We start from the raw sequence: 15,775 nt of genomic DNA on the forward strand, positions 1-15,775 counted from the left end.
CAGGGCAACTAGGGACGGGCAATAAATGCAGCCTTGCCCCCGTCCTGAGAATCAATAAAAAGGCCAGCTACGCGGATTGGACTTCCACAGGCTGCCCATCACAGACTTGCTGTTTTTAAACATGGAATAACCCTAACTATTGAAAACAAGACTGAAGTGCTCTGGCATTGCCCACGGTGATTTGATGAGTTGTTTTCAATAGTTAGGGCAAATGCATGCTTAAAAACAGCAAGTCTGTGATGGGCAGCCTGTGGAAGTCCAATCCACGTAGCTGGCCTTTTTATTGATTCTCAGGACGGGGGCAAGGCTGCATTTATTGCCCGTCCCTAGTTGCCCTGAGAAGGTGGTGGTGGGGGTGGGCCTTCTCCTTGAACCACTGCAGTCCTGGTGTCGATGGTGTTCCCACCATGATGTTGGGTGGATAATTTACCTAGTGACCGTGAAGGAACGGCCAGGTCTGTCCAAGTCAGGATGTTTTTATTTTGGCAACAGAGTTGAGAGATAGACTTCAGAAACGCTCCACAACGCCACCTACTGGCCAGAGCTTGCAACTTAAGCATTACAGGCAACTGTTTACATACAGGATTTCCATTCTAGATGTTTACATAGGCAGCTTGAATGTTAAATGTTGGCATAAAAGAGTGACCAAAAATCAGGAAATTGGACAGGAAATGCACACTTAACACAAGTTTTAATAATGTACAGTTTTGTAGCCAAAGTTAAAAAAAAAATACATTTGGTTGCACGCAAATATTGCCAAAAAGATCATTTTAAACGTGACGCATTCTTACCTCCATCAGGTACTTGGGGCTCTCGGGCATCCCCAGAGCATAGACGAGTGCCGAAGACAGACTGGGTATTGAGCACAACATCACAAAGACCCTCCAGCTCTGAAAGTGCAAAGAGCCCAGTTGGAAAGACAGCGAGGTCCTGGGGATAACCAGCCAAGCTAGGCCTGAGGACAGGGATAGAGCCACTGTATTAGGTCACTGTTACAGTCATGTACAGCAGCTCAGTTTACACATAGAGAACTAAAAACATTTGCAACTAAAGGCAGTACTGAGTTTATTTTTAAAACTTTATGATAACGTATGAAATTTTCCACTTTTTTTTTAAATCAGAAAGAAAAGCATTATGCACTTCTGCACCACACAGCGGCAAATCAAGGCTGTGCCATGTGACTCAACATGGCAGAGTCCTGTCCCCTGCCATACACACCCTGTCCCCCCACCCTGTGCCAGTCACACAATTTTTGCCATTTGGGAGATCAGGCAGCTTTCAGGTCTCTGCCAATGACGAAATTGAGGCAAAACCCTTAGGAGGGTCTTGGGAGCCATTGTGGGTGACTCAGTCGCTATTTGGAGAGAGGAATCTAGCTTGTGCCCAGTACCTTCATTACTACCACACGTAGTCATGTACTGAACGGCAGCTATGGCTCAGTGGGTAGCACTCTTGCCTCTGAGTCAGAAGGCTGTGGGTTCACAGTCCCACTCCAGAGACCTCAGCACAAAATTTAGGCTGACGCTCCAGTGCAGTACTGGAGGGACTACGAGGGAGGGCTGCCGCGTTTCAGTCGAGATGATAAACCAAGGTCCCGTCTGCCCTCACAGGGAGACGTAAAAGATCCCATGGCGCTATTCAAAGAGGAGCAGGCGAGATCTCCCCAGTGTCCTGGCCAATATTTATCCCTCAGCCAACATCATGAAAACAGATTATCCGGTCATTATCACATTGCTGTTTGTGGGACCTTGCTGTGCACAAATTGGCTGCCGCGTTTCCTACATTACAACAGTGACTACATTTCAAAAGTACTTCATTGGCTGTAAAGCACTTTGGGACGTCCAGAAGGTGCTCTTTAAATACAAGCCTTTCTTTCTTTATATAACCTTCAAAGTAAATTTCTGTAAAGTTTCTCCCACACAAAAACTTATTTTTGTTTCCTGTCGTGTGTTTTTTAAAACCAACCCACCTCCATCCTGCACACAGTTCCCACAGGTGTGTTTAAAAAATGTGTTGGAATGACATGAGTCTAAGCCTAACCATCCATAGACTTGAAGACCGACTGACAATCTCCTTTATCCTGCTCTCCTCGTGGGCTGTGTTTTCATGAGCTATTGTAACCTCAGGGATGAGGTGTGAAATGTAGTCACTGTCGTAATGTAGGAAATACGGCAGCCAATTTGCGCACAGCAAGGTCCCACAAACAGCAATGTGATAATGACCAGATAATCTGTTTTAGTGATGTTGGCTAAGGGATAAATATTGGCCGCGACACTAGGGAGAACTCCCTTGATCTCCTTCGAAGAGCGCCATGGGATCTTTTACATCCCCGGGAAGGCAGGCGGGACCTCGGTTTAACGTATCGACCAAAAGACGGCACCTCCGACAGTGCAGCACTCCCTTCAGTACTGCACTGGAGTGTTAGCCTAGATTTTGTGCTCAAGTCTCTGGAGTGGGACTTGAACCCACAACCTTCTGACTCAGAGGCGAGAGCGCTACCTCTGTCTCACACACCCCTTACAAATAACCTTGAGAAAAGGTAATTATAATCAAGGTTTCTGGGAAAGTAGGCTGCTCGGAAGAGAGCGGTAAAATTTAGAGATCTACATAGAACTGAAAAATCAAACGCGCTTTAAACTAAAATAAATGCAAGGTATCACATATATCTGTATTAAAAAAACGGACAATTCAAACTGAAGAGTATGTCGTTAAATTAGATGGAAAATAGTAACATGGGCATAAAGCAGGGCCCAGGTGTGGAAGATGAGCTGAAGGGCTTTTCTGATTTCCGCATTATGCTCTATTCTAGTTGAGATTTATAAAGAATATACTTTTTAAAAGGCACATACAGTGAGAGGAGGAGGGACAACAGTCAGCAAAATCTCAGAGCTTCTTCTTTATTACGGCGGTGAACAAAAGGCCGAGATCCATAGTGCAGGACTCTACCACGGTTCAAAAGAGTAAAGGAAAAAAGAGATAAATCAGCAATTAATGATTGGGTGACACAAAACTTAGGTTTTACTGGAATGGTACCAGGGATGAGGGACTTCAGTTATGTGGAGACACTGGAGAAGCTGAGATTGTTCACCTTGGAGCAGAGACGGTTAAGGGGAGATTTAATGGAGGAGTTCAAAATCATGAGGGGTTTCGATCGAGTAAATAGGGAGAAACTATTTCCACTGGCAGGAGGGTCGGTAACCAGAGGACACAGATTTAAGGTGATTGGCAAAAGAACCAGAGGAGAGATGAGGAGAATTTTTTTTTACATTGCGAGTTGTTATGATCTCGGCGGGCTTATGAGTGGGTGTAAAGTCCGCAGTGCTTCTGGTTACTATCATAGTGAAAATGGAAATGAAAGGTTGGCAGGTTTACACTGTATTCAGAAAATAACTTTTTTTTTAAAAAAAAAAGACTTTCTGCATCCACTGCTGGATCTCAAAAACTCGAATGAGGTCATTCAGGCTCTCCAGGCCCAGTTTGCAAACATTCAAAAGTTAATGCAAGAAGGATGTGCTGCCTGAGTTATCGGCAACAGTCTTTGTATTTGTGGCCCTGTTTCTTACATGTGCATGTGACACCTCGTGGCTGATACCAGTACTGCACCAACCATTTTTGAATTGATTGAAGGCCTGGTTTGGGATAACTCATCTTCCTTCTTTCATGTCCAGTTTTACTGTCAATCCATCACATCTCTGCAGCCAACACTGGCTGTACCTCTGCAGTTCTCCTACCCCACTGACAGCCAGTACAGACATGTGCAGGGCTAGTCCTGGTCCCTAGGTGCTTATATAATAAAATATAAATAGAAAATACTGGAGCAGCTCAGCAAGTCAGGCAGCATCTGTGGAGAAAGAAGCAGAGTTAACGTTTCAGGTCGAAGACCTTTCGTCAGAAGTCGTTAACTCTGCTTCTTTCTCCACAGACGCTGCCTGACTTGTTGAGCTTCTCCAGCATTTTCTATTTTTATTTCAGATTTCCAGCATCTGCAGTATTTTGCTTTTAACCCTGGGTGCTTATATTGTGCTTTGTAATTCAGAACCATTCGCAGCAGGACTGATATGATGTTTGCATAGAAACTGGTCTCTTTATTTTGCCAGGAAACATCAAATTAGTGAATTAAATTAAAGGACCCTAAAAAGAACTCTTAGAATTTGAATCCTTTGTTATTTTGTGTTTAGGAAGTAAGTTTCAGGTATCCGTGAGAGTAAAGTACTGTATTGCTCTCTATCTCTTGATTTATTTTGTTTTTCACTGGCTTCCAGTTATTGCCCCTTCCCCACCTTTTCCCACAGCTGCTTGCATGTGTCAAGCCTCCACTCAGTGCTCCCATGTTAGAGGGAGTAGAAGCAGAGAAGCTGAAGCCTCAATGATGGGTGGACAGAGCTCAGAGATTGCAGCAAGGCAGGAGATAACAAGTAGAACTGGCTTGTGGGGGGGGGGAATGGAGAGGGGAAATCAGTTGAAAATTGATGAGTCATCTATTATGTGAGAGGGAATCGATGGAGTCAGAAGGAGCTTAGACCAGATATTGGTGAGGAAGAGAGTGAAAAGAAACCCACTGCCTGCTCCTCACCGTCTCCTTGCCCACAGCCCATTACACATCGATTTCCCAGTATCCCAGCGGGAACAACCCTGCTCGATCCCTGAACACGGCTCAGCGGAGACTTCAATCGCTGTTCTTGTGGAAAGAGACAAACCCACATCCTGGAGCGCAGCATGATGGAGTAGGAACACAATGTCCCACCCTCAGATGCGTCTCAGGGAACATTTAATTGGGACAATACATTGGCTGCTTTAATAAATATTTTACTAAAATTTCTTAACAGAACTCAGAGATACATATTTAGAGACACAACTCAGACCTCCATGAAAGTCTGAGGCACAATATTCCACTGTCCTTAGTTACTGTTCTCTTACAGTGGTCGGCCAGTTCATTCATGAGATCATAAAAGTCATGTTAACCTCCTGTTAAGAGTCAACAGTGAGGATATTTTAATTGGGTCATAAAAGGACTGACTCGAATGACTCTGGGCACTTTACCTTAGGAAAGATGTGAAGGCCTTAGAAAGGGTGCAGAAAAGATTTACTAGAATAGTTCCAGGGACGAGGGACTTCAGTTATGTTGATAGGCTGGAGAAGCTGGGGTTGTTCTCCTTAGAGCAGAGAAGGTTCAGAGGAGGTTTGATAGAGGTGTTCAAAATTATGAAGGGTTTAGATAAAGTAAATAAAGAGAAACTGTTCCCATTGGCGGAAGGGTCGACAACCAGAGGACACAGATTTAAGGTGATTGGCAAAAGAACTAAAGGTGGCATGAGGAAAAACTTTTTTTTTTATATATGCAGCGAGTAGTTATGATCTGGAATGCGCTGCCTGAAAAGGTGGTGGAAGCAGATTCAATCATGGCTCTCAAAAAGGAATTGGATAAATACTTGGAGGGAAAAATTTTGCAGGGCTACGAGGAAAGAGCGGGGGAATGGGATTAACTGGATTGCTCTTACAAAGAACCGGCATGGACTCGATGGGCCAAATGGCCTCCTTCTGTGCTGTAACCATTCTATGATACTATCTGGAATGAACTGCCTGAAAAGGTGGTAGAAGCAGATCCAATTTCAAAAGGGAATTGGATACATACTTGAAAAGGACAAATTTGCATGGCTATGGAGAAAGAGCAAGGGAGTGGGACTAATTGGATAGGCTCTTTCAAAAAGCCGGCACAGGCACAATGGGCTGAATGGCCTCCTTCTGTGCTGTATTATTCTATGATTCTATCATTTATGATTCTATGATAAAAACCTGAAGAGTATAGAAAGACTGAGGGAAGTAAGGAGCTCTACAGTTCTATGGTCCTATGAAAGAATTCATCAAGGGTAAGAGATTGTGTGATGAGGTCACCATTTTAACCTTCTGGGATTTATGGAGGAGGATGTGTGTGGGATAGGGTTGTAGAAGTTTGGAACTCTCTTCCGCAAACAGCAATTGATACTAGCTCAATTGCTAAATTTAAATCTGAGATAGATAGCTTTTTGGCAACCAAAGGTATTAAGGGATATGGGCCAAAGGCAGGTATATGGAGTTAGATCACAGATCAGCCATGATCTTATCAAATGGCGGAGCAGGCACGAGGGGCTGAATGGCCTACTCCTGTTCCTATGTTCCTATAGCATGTGTGGAGCTTAGAAAAAACAAGAGGGGAAGTTTCGAGGAGCAATGACTATAGCAGTTGTGAGGCACATAGGCTCTAGCCTACATCATTATAAAATATTTCTGTATTATATCTGTTCGTAAGAATTTTGCTAAGGCTATTCACAGATTTTAATTTGGAACGATGGCTGTCTGTTCTTTGTTTTGAGAGCTTGTGGATAGGGTGAATATACAATAATGGATAGTGGCAGATTGGAGCTAATTGTACGCAATTTCCACAGCCTTTAAAGCGGTGTCATATCAGATAAAACGTTCCAACAGGCTTTGCATCAGGTCTAAACTAGTAAACAGTTCCTTCAAACAGGAAAAAATTATGCTTAGAAACATAGAAAATAGGAGCAGGAGTAGGCCATTCGGCCCTTCGAGCCTGCTCCGCCATTCAATATGATCATGGCTGATCCTCTATCTCAATACCATATTCCCGCTCTCTCCCCATACCCCTTGATGCCTTGTGTCTAGAAATCTATCTAGCTCCTTCTTAAGTATATTCAGTGACTTGGCCTCCACAGCCTTCTGTGGTAGAGAATTCCACAGGTTCAGCACCCTCTGGGTGAAGAAATTTCTCATCAGTCCTAAACGTCCGACCCCATATCCTGAGACTGTGACCCCTCGTTCTGGACCCCCCCCCCAGCCAGGGGAAACATTCTCCCTGCATCCAGTCTTTCTAGCCCTGTCAGAATTTTGTGTGTTTCAATGAGATCCCCTCTCATTCTTCTAAACTCGAGTGAATACAGGCCGAGTCAACACAATGTCTCCTTATACGACAGTCCTGCCATCCCAGGAATCAGTCTGGTGAACCTTCGCTGCACTCCCTCTATGGCAAGTATATCCTTTCTTAGGTAAAGAGACAAAAACTGCACACAATATTCCAAGTGTGGTCTCACCAAGGCCCTGTATAACTGCAGTAAGACATCCTTGCTCCTGTACTCAAATCCTCTTGAATTGAAGGCCAACATACCATTTGCCTTCCTAACTGCTTGCTGCACCTGCATGTTTGCTTTCAGTGACTGGTGTGCAAGGACACCCAGGTCACTTTGTGCATCAATATTCTCCAATCTATCACCATTTAAATAATACTCCGTCTTTCTGTTTTTCCTTCCGATGTGGATAACTTCACATTTATCCACATTATACTGCGTCTGCCATGTATTTGCCCACTCACTCAACTTGTCTAAATCTCCTTGAAGACTCATTGCATCTTCCTCACAACTCACGATCCCACTTAGTTTTGTGTCATCTGCAAACTTGGAAATATTAATTTGGTTCCCTCATCCAAATCATTGATATATATTGTGAATAGCTGGGGTCCAAGCACTGATCCCTGCTGTACCCCACTAGTCACTGCCTGCCCCCCGAAAAAGACCCATTTATTCCTACTCTCTATTTCCTATCTGTTAACCAATTTTTAATCCATGCCAGTATATTACCACCAATCCCATGTGCTTTAATTTTGTACACTAACCTCTTATGTGGGACTTTATCAAAGGCCTTCTGAAAAGCTAAATAAACCACATCTACTGGTTCTCCCTTATCTATTCTACCAGTTACATCCTCAAAAAAAACTCCAGTAGGTTTGTCAAACATGATTTCCCTTTCATAAATCCATGCTGACTTTGTCTAATCCCATTGATATTTTCGAAGTGTCCTGTTATCACATCCTTTATAATAGACACTAGCATTTTCCCTACTACTGATGTTAGGCTAACCAGTCTGTAGTCCCTGTTTTCTCTCTCCCTCCTTTTTTAAATAGTGGGGTTACATTTGCCACCTTCCAATCTGCAGGAACTGTTCCATAATCTGTAGAATTTTGGAAGATGGCAACTAATGCATCCACTATTTCCATGGCTACCTCTTTTAGTGCTCTGCGATGCAGATTATCAGGTCCTGGGGATTTATTGGCTTTCAGTCCCATTAACTTCTCCAGCACTATTTTTTTAAAACTAATACTAATTTCCTTTAATTCCTCCTTCTCACTAGTCCCTTGGTTCCCTAGCATTTCTGGGAAGTTATTTGTGTTCTCTTCCGTGAAGACAGAACCAAAGTATTTGTTTAATTGCTCTGCCATTTCCCTGTTCCCCATTATAAATTCTCCCGTTTCTGACTCTAAGGGACCTACATTTGTCTTCACTAATCTTTTTCTGTTTACATACTTGTAGAAGCTTTTACAGTCCACTTTTATGTTCCTTGCAAGTTTACTCTCATACTCTATTTTTCCCCTCTTAATCAATCTCTTGGTCCTTTTTTGCTGAATTCTAAACTGCTCCCAATCCTCAGGCTTGCTACTTTTTCTGGCAACTTTATATGACTGCTCTTTGGATCTAATACTATCCTTAATTTCTTTTGTTAGCCATGGTTGGGCCGCATTTCTTTTTGTGTTTTTGAGCCAGAAAGGAATGTATAATTGTTGCAATTCAAGTATTCGTTCCTTAAATGTCCATTGCCTATCCACCATCATGCTTTTTAATTAAGTTTCCCAATCTATCATAGCCAACTCACTCCTCATACCTTCGTAGTTTCCTTTGTTTAGATTTAGGACCCTAGTTTCGGATTGGACTACTTCACTTTCCATCTTAATGAAGAATTCTATCATGTTATAGTCACTCTTCCCTAAAGGACCCTGCACAACAAGATTATTAATTAACCCCTTCTCATTGCACAATACCCAATCTATGATAGCCTGTTCCCTGGTTGGCTCCTCAACGTACTGGTCTAAAAAACCATCTCCTACACACTCCAGGAATTCATCCTCCACAGTATTATTGCTAATTTGGTTTGGCCAGTCTATATGAAGATTAAAGTCACCCATGATTACTGTAGTACTCTTGTTACATGCATCTCTAATTTCCTGTTTGATGCCGTCCCCTACATTACCACTACTGTTGAGGCCTATAGACAACTCCCACCAGTGTTTTCTGCCCCTTGGTGCTTCTTAACTCCACCCAGACTGATTCTACATCTTGATTTTCTGAGCCATTATCCTCTCTCACTATTGCTCTGATCTCATCCTTTACTAACATCACCCCACCTCCTTTTCCTTTTTGCCTGTCCTTCCTAAATATCGAATACCCCTGGATATTCAGCTCCCAGCCTTGGTCACCCTGCAGCCATGTCTCTGTAATTGCAATTATATCATATCCGTTTACATCTATTTGCACTGTTAATTCATCTACCTTATTACGAACGCTTCATGCATTCAGATACAGTACCTTTAGATTTGCCTTTTTAACATTTTTAGACATCTTAACATTTTTTTTGTACTATGGCCCTATTTGTCTTATTACCATTTTTTCCTTTGCTTCCCACTTCCTAACTGCTCAGGTGATCAAAATAATTAGTATCAATTACCATCCTGTTCAGAAAGGATGAAATTTCCTCCAAGGCATTTGCCTATTTTAAAAGGCCTGCTTCGATATAAGGTGTCAGAAGCTGCCTGGACCAGGTATAATTAGTCCAATCTTTCAGCACATCCTTAGTTCACTTCTTTCAACTGTATTCCCACATCTGCACTGAGACGGAACTCCATGGAGACCAAGGTATGATCCACATGGGAAACATCAAACCAGTGAATTAAATTAAAGGACTCTTTAAAAAAAACTCTTAGAATTGGAATACTTTGTTATTTGGTGTTTAGGAAGTTTCAAGTATCGATGAGAACAAAGTACTGTATTGCTCTCTTGATGTATTTTGCTTCTGTGTAAAATTACCTCTTATATAATAAATACCTTTTGCACTTTTGCCTGAAATACATGACCTGTCAGCCTGATGTTTCTCCATCTCTCAGACGTCAGTAGTATGAGGTTGACATCCTGTATTATTTCTGGGGTATACCCAAGAGTAGATTGTTAACTGGTTTGCTATCCCAATCACTTTGCTCATGAGGTTAAGTTACAGGTCAGAGGTGGTGGTGACCTGCCTATGGAAACTGGCCTTGTAAATAAAGTGCAAATAAAGTTTGTTGGGAGAAAGCCTGAATGCTAACAATTAGTGGCAGCTAATGTGGAATGAATATCACCTAAAAACCAAAAGCAGACTGTTTAAAGGTCCAATTAAAGCAAATTACCAGGAAGAAACAGCAGTAAAAAGAAGTATAAGAGCCCAGAAAGATGGGGACTGGGAGCTAGAACTGGCTCTCCTGGCTGGCGGCAAACAGAAGCCACTTAAAAGGGAATTGGATGAATACTTGAAGAGGAAAAATGTGGCGGGCTATGGGGAAAGAGCAGGGAAGTGGGACTAATTGGATAGCTCTTTCAAAGAGCCGGCACAGGCACGATGGGCCAAATGGACTCCCTCTGTGCTGTATCATTCTATGATTTGTAACAGAGAAGGACAATGAACCCCATACTTTCAAAAGGAAAAAAAAAAGTGGAAGAACAAGGAGACTCGGTGCGAACACAAGGATGAAAGGAACGCCAGCCCCTCGCTGAAGGAAAGGAGCATCAGCAATAGGACAAGTAGGCTCTGTGGAAGGACAAAGGGGGTGGGGAGGAAAGGAAGAAGTGTTAGATCAACAGAGTAGATTAATCCAAGTTATATAGGTTCGGACACCAGAGATAAATTAGCTTATTGGTTTTATTAACATTGACAGAAGTACAAACTTATACAACTGTATACTTACTAGTAGGATATTCCTCGGGGTCTGTGAATTATTAACCAATCCAGGCCAGTTCTCATCATGGGATGCCAAGAATTACTGAAAGTGAACCTATTTATACACCTGGATGGACAATATCAGATGACTTATCAGGAAGAAACCTATCAATTCTGAGATTGTCAGGTGACACTCCACCCTCACTGAAACGTGGGCTTTGTTTGTGTAGGTGATAAAGACAACTTTGCATGATGATAAATATCACACCTCAACAGCTGGATTTGAGACATGTTGGTTCCAAACTAGCTTTAATCCTTACACAAACCCTTTGATGCTTCTTAAATTACATTAACCTGACAGTTCCTGATTATTTAGCATTCATCTGCAGAATCCTAATGGCCTAACCTAACCCATGTGTTAGCCTCTATCACACAAAACACATCCTCATAATACAAAGATATTAATACCGACTTCAGTATTGTTAAGCTATTTTTCCTATTATATTATATTGTACACTACCCTGCCAGGAGAAGCAGCATCAATGTGCATTTGAACTGGCAGAGAAGGACTTGGTGGCTGCAGAGTGGGACAGCAGGGGAATGGGCGGAATAACTTTGCCAAATTTCAAATAAAAAGGGGCAAATGGTACAAGCAGATTCAGAACGGCTTTTAAATTGTTAGCAAACTGGGCAGGATAAGCAGGTACTGCCACTTACTGTGTTACAAGCATAGACCCAATGGACAGAGCTGATTATATTGTAGGAGAAATGATTCTTGCTGCTTATGATCATGCATGAAGTGTAGAAAATGTTACAGAAAACTGGAGAAAATCATGGATGGTGAACTGACGGGGCGGGGGGGGGGGGGGTGGAGGGAGATACGTCTCATCAAGAGATAAGCCAATTAATGTTAGGAGATCAGTTGGTGGAATGATCTAAGCATATGGTGCTTCAGCACAGAAGTAAAATCCTGGCTGAGCTTGGCAAGTGAGTTAAACGTTTTGTGGTCTTGAGTGAATGGGCAGCCAGTCCCCTCACTGATCAGTGAGGGGAGGGGGAGGAGGGAGGGGGAAAAGCCCCCATCTGGACAGGGGAGTACTTACAGCATTGGGAGTCGGGAGCTGTTTCACAAAATAGGGCCCAGAGGGGCAACTCCAGGGGCACAAGATAATCCAATTGCAACAAGGTGGGTTACGGAGCGGGCGAATGTAGCCCTCCGTTTCCTCAGACCCGCAACTATGTACCCACCTGCTCCTAAAATGTTCCCTGCCATCCAGAAGGTGGCCAAAGCACTGACCATGGATCCTCTTTTATTCCGGGGTTGGAATTCCGAAAAGTAGGAGAATATGATTGGTAGAGAACCACCAACACTAAAGAAGCAAAAAGAGAGTAAAATTATCACAAGACCAATCAAGATACAGCGTACTGGGAGCACCCAGCAACTCAAGGTTAAGCACAGTATGCCTACCTCAACATGTTGTCTACATCTTTAATAATACTAGAACAGTTAGATCCAGGTCTGTGGTGCCATCTTTCGGACGAGACGTTAAACCTAAGTCTGCCCTCAGGTGGACGTGGATCCCATGGCACTATTTTGAAGAAAAGCAGGGGAGTTCTCTACCGTGTCTTAGTCAATATTTATCCCTCAACCAACATCACTAAAAAACAGATTATCTGGTCATTTATCTCATTGCTGTTTGTGTGACCTTGCTGTACGTAAATTGGCTGCCGCGTTTCCTACATTACAACAGTGATGACGCTTCAAAAGTATTTATTTGGTTGTAAAGAACTTTGAGACGTCCTGAGTTGGTGAAAGGCACGATAGAGATGCAAGTCTTTCTTTTCTTTCAGGTATACTATACAGATCAGAAATGGGCACTGAAAGTGGGTTGAAAGAACGTGACAGAAGAAGATACCTTATCCTTGAGTATTTGTCTGCAGAATACAGTCTTGTATCAAAGCTTATTTCAAGGTTGCCTGGCGTCCATTCACGGACTGTCAGCTTTGCAGTTTTACATAAAGTATTTGATGATCTAGATCTATACTAGTCACGTGTAACTTTCAATCTTCTTAAAATGGCATTTATCAGAGTTCTTTTTAAACTGATTATCGCCTGTTAAGTTTTAGTCTATTGTTCTACATTGTAATAGATGGAAGGGGCATTTTACAAAAATGTGATGGATCAAGGTTACAAATTGAGTGCCAGGGTTTTACTGAAAAAATATACACGCTGTAAAAAGGAGCAACTCCTTTGTGTCTATTTCCACGTTTGAAATAAAACTTTTTGTGTGCTTTATACTCGGGATCTCCTGCGATGCTGCTCATGGACACCGCCAGAAAGTATATAGTGTGAGAGGACTGGCAAGGGACAGCAAGGGGAGCCCGCGTGTGGACAGCAAGGGGAGCCCGCGTGTGGACAGCAAGGGGAGCCCGCGTGTGGACAGCAAGCGGAGCCCGCGTGTGGACAGCAAGCGGAGCCCGCGTGTGGACAGCAAGCGGAGCCCGCGTGTGGACAGCAAGCGGAGCCCGCGTGTGGACAGCAAGCGGAGCCCGCGTGTGGACAGCAAGGGGAGCCCGCGTGTGGACAGCAAGGGGAGCCCGCGTGTGGACAGCAAGGGGAGCCCGCGTGTGGACAGCAAGGGGAGCCCGCGTGTGGACAGCAAGGGGAGCCCGCGTGTGGACAGCAAGGGGAGCCCGCGTGTGGACAGCAAGGGGAGCCCGCGTGTGGACAGCAAGGGGAGCCCGCGTGTGGACAGCAAGGGGAGCCCGCGTGTGGACAGCAAGGGGAGCCCGCGTGTGGACAGCAAGGGGAGCCCGCGTGTGGACAGCAAGGGGAGCCCGCGTGTGGACAGCAAGGGGAGCCCGCGTGTGGACAGCATGTATAGTGAGGGGACTGGCAAGAGACAGCATGTATATATAGTGAGAGGGGACTCCAATCCGAGAAACGCTGAAGTACAAGTTAATTATCTAACAAAACCCGCTGTTCGTTCTATCTAGTTAAACTGTTGCACAATGCTGCTTTGCTTCATCTTTGAACTGACATTCCTCAGATAACTGAGATTCCATGTAAATTCTACCAGAGGGATGAGCAACTTGGACAGTCTGAATACCCTTTTTATTTGTAAACAATTTTACAACACCAAGTTATAGTCCAGCAATTTTATTTGAAATTCACAAGCTTCCTCCTTCCTCAGGTGAATGTGAAGGAGGAAGCTTGTGAATTTCAAATAAAATTGCTGGACTATAACTTGGTGTTGTAAAATTGTTTACAATTGTCAACCCCAGTCCATCACCGGCATCTCCACATCATGGCTGCCCTTTTTATGTTCTTAAGCATGCAGGATATCTTAGTACTTCTCCCACCCCCCAAATCATCTGCGTTTCCACCTTATGTGACTGCTGGCTGCCGTCATGAAAACCCATGGTTTTGAGCCTGAGAGGCTTCAGTTAGTTAGGAAATTAACCCTATTAAAAAAATCACTACAAACTGCAGACAATGCAAATGGCAGGGAGTTACCTCGAGAACAGGCGGGTCAGAGCAATTACAAATCATCCCATGGAGGATTCATATTAAACTGAAAGGCACAAAAACAAGCTCAAACTATTTATGTTCATCCCCCCATTCCACTCAATTTCAGGACGATACCAGAACTGAGAGGTTAGAACTATCGGGAAAGATTGAACAGGCTGGGGCGCTTTTCTCTAGAAAAGAAGAGGCTGAGGGGTAACCTAATAGAGATCTTTAAGATTATGAAAGGGTTTGATAGGGTAGACGTAGAGAAGATGTTGCCACTTGCGGGGGGAGACCAAAACTAGGGACCTATAAATGTAAGATAGTCACTAATAAATCCAATAGGGAATTCAGGAGAAACTTCTTTACCCAGAGAGTGATTAGAATGTGGAATTTGCTACCACAAGGAGTATTGAGGCAAATGGCATAGATGCATTTAAGGGGAAGCTAGATAAACACGAGGGTGAAAGGAATGGAAGGATATGTTGATAGGGTTACGTAGAAACATAGAAAATTTACAGTACAGAAAGAGGCCATTTGACCCATCATTAGATGAAGTAGAGTGGGAGGAGGCTCTCATGGAGCATAAGTACCAGCACAGACCTGTTGGGCCGAATGGCCTGTTTCTGTGCTATACATTCTATGCAATTTCTGATCTGGTGCCAAGCAAAGCCCAGGCTTCTCCCGACAGTGGGCAGAGAAAACTGAATGGGAACTCTCCACTAAGTTATGCACCTCTTAGGAGACTGACTGGGAGCAGCACGGAAGGAGGGGCAGTCTGGGAGGAGGCCATCTGACTCCCCCCCCCCCGCCCCCTCTCAAGCTCAGCTGTGGGAGCTTTGGGAGGGTGGAGCAATGATATGGCACAATTCAAGGAAGGTTCAACACGTTCCATCACACAGCAGTAGGTGGCATTCTGTGCCTTGGAATCTGCACGTAGCCACAGATGGTGCAAGACACAGGGGAACCAAGGGAGGTGAAGGGAGCAAAGTAGCAGTCTGACTTGATACTCACCCAATTCCGCTCATGAATCGCAGAAGTAGAAACAGCCAGTAATTAGGCGCCAAGCTGGACACAGCTCCGAAGATACCATTCGTGGTCAGTGAGAAGACAAGAATTTTCTGACGGCCTCTCAAGTCTGCGAGAACCCCCCACACATAACCCCCGGCCATCATTCCTGCAATAACAGGGAGAAACACTGTTAATGCAAGCTTGGATCTAACATGTTTCTCAGGGCTTATATCCACATACCAGACTTGTCAAAATAATCTAAAAAGAATGAACAATCTACACAGTTTCCACTAACCCAAAACATCCCAAAGTCAGACAATGACCATCTCCAACAAGAGAGAATCTAACCACCTCCCCTTGACATTCAACGGCATTACCATCGCCAATCAATATCCTGGGGGTCACCATTAACCCAAGACTTAACTGGTCCAGCCACATAAATACTGGTAGCTACAAGAGCAGATC

The 15,775-nt window shown here is 43.8% G+C and overlaps 1 protein-coding gene across 3 annotated transcripts in view; it reads right to left on the minus strand.

Moving 5' to 3' along the window:
• Positions 1-15,775, minus strand: part of sv2 (synaptic vesicle glycoprotein 2) — a 77,290-nt gene that overhangs the window by 41,707 nt on the left and 19,808 nt on the right. For all 3 annotated transcript variants that reach the window (XM_067973373.1, XM_067973374.1, XM_067973375.1), the window contains exons 4-6: positions 15,314-15,476; positions 12,037-12,158; positions 792-955 (exon numbers count right to left, since the gene is read on the minus strand). In XM_067973373.1, coding sequence (XP_067829474.1) covers positions 792-955; positions 12,037-12,158; positions 15,314-15,476 — 449 coding nt within the window. The remainder of the gene's footprint in view (positions 1-791; positions 956-12,036; positions 12,159-15,313; positions 15,477-15,775) is intronic.

Source organism: Heptranchias perlo, chromosome 38 (assembly GCF_035084215.1).
Source record: "Heptranchias perlo isolate sHepPer1 chromosome 38, sHepPer1.hap1, whole genome shotgun sequence".
NCBI lineage: Eukaryota > Metazoa > Chordata > Chondrichthyes > Hexanchiformes > Hexanchidae > Heptranchias > Heptranchias perlo.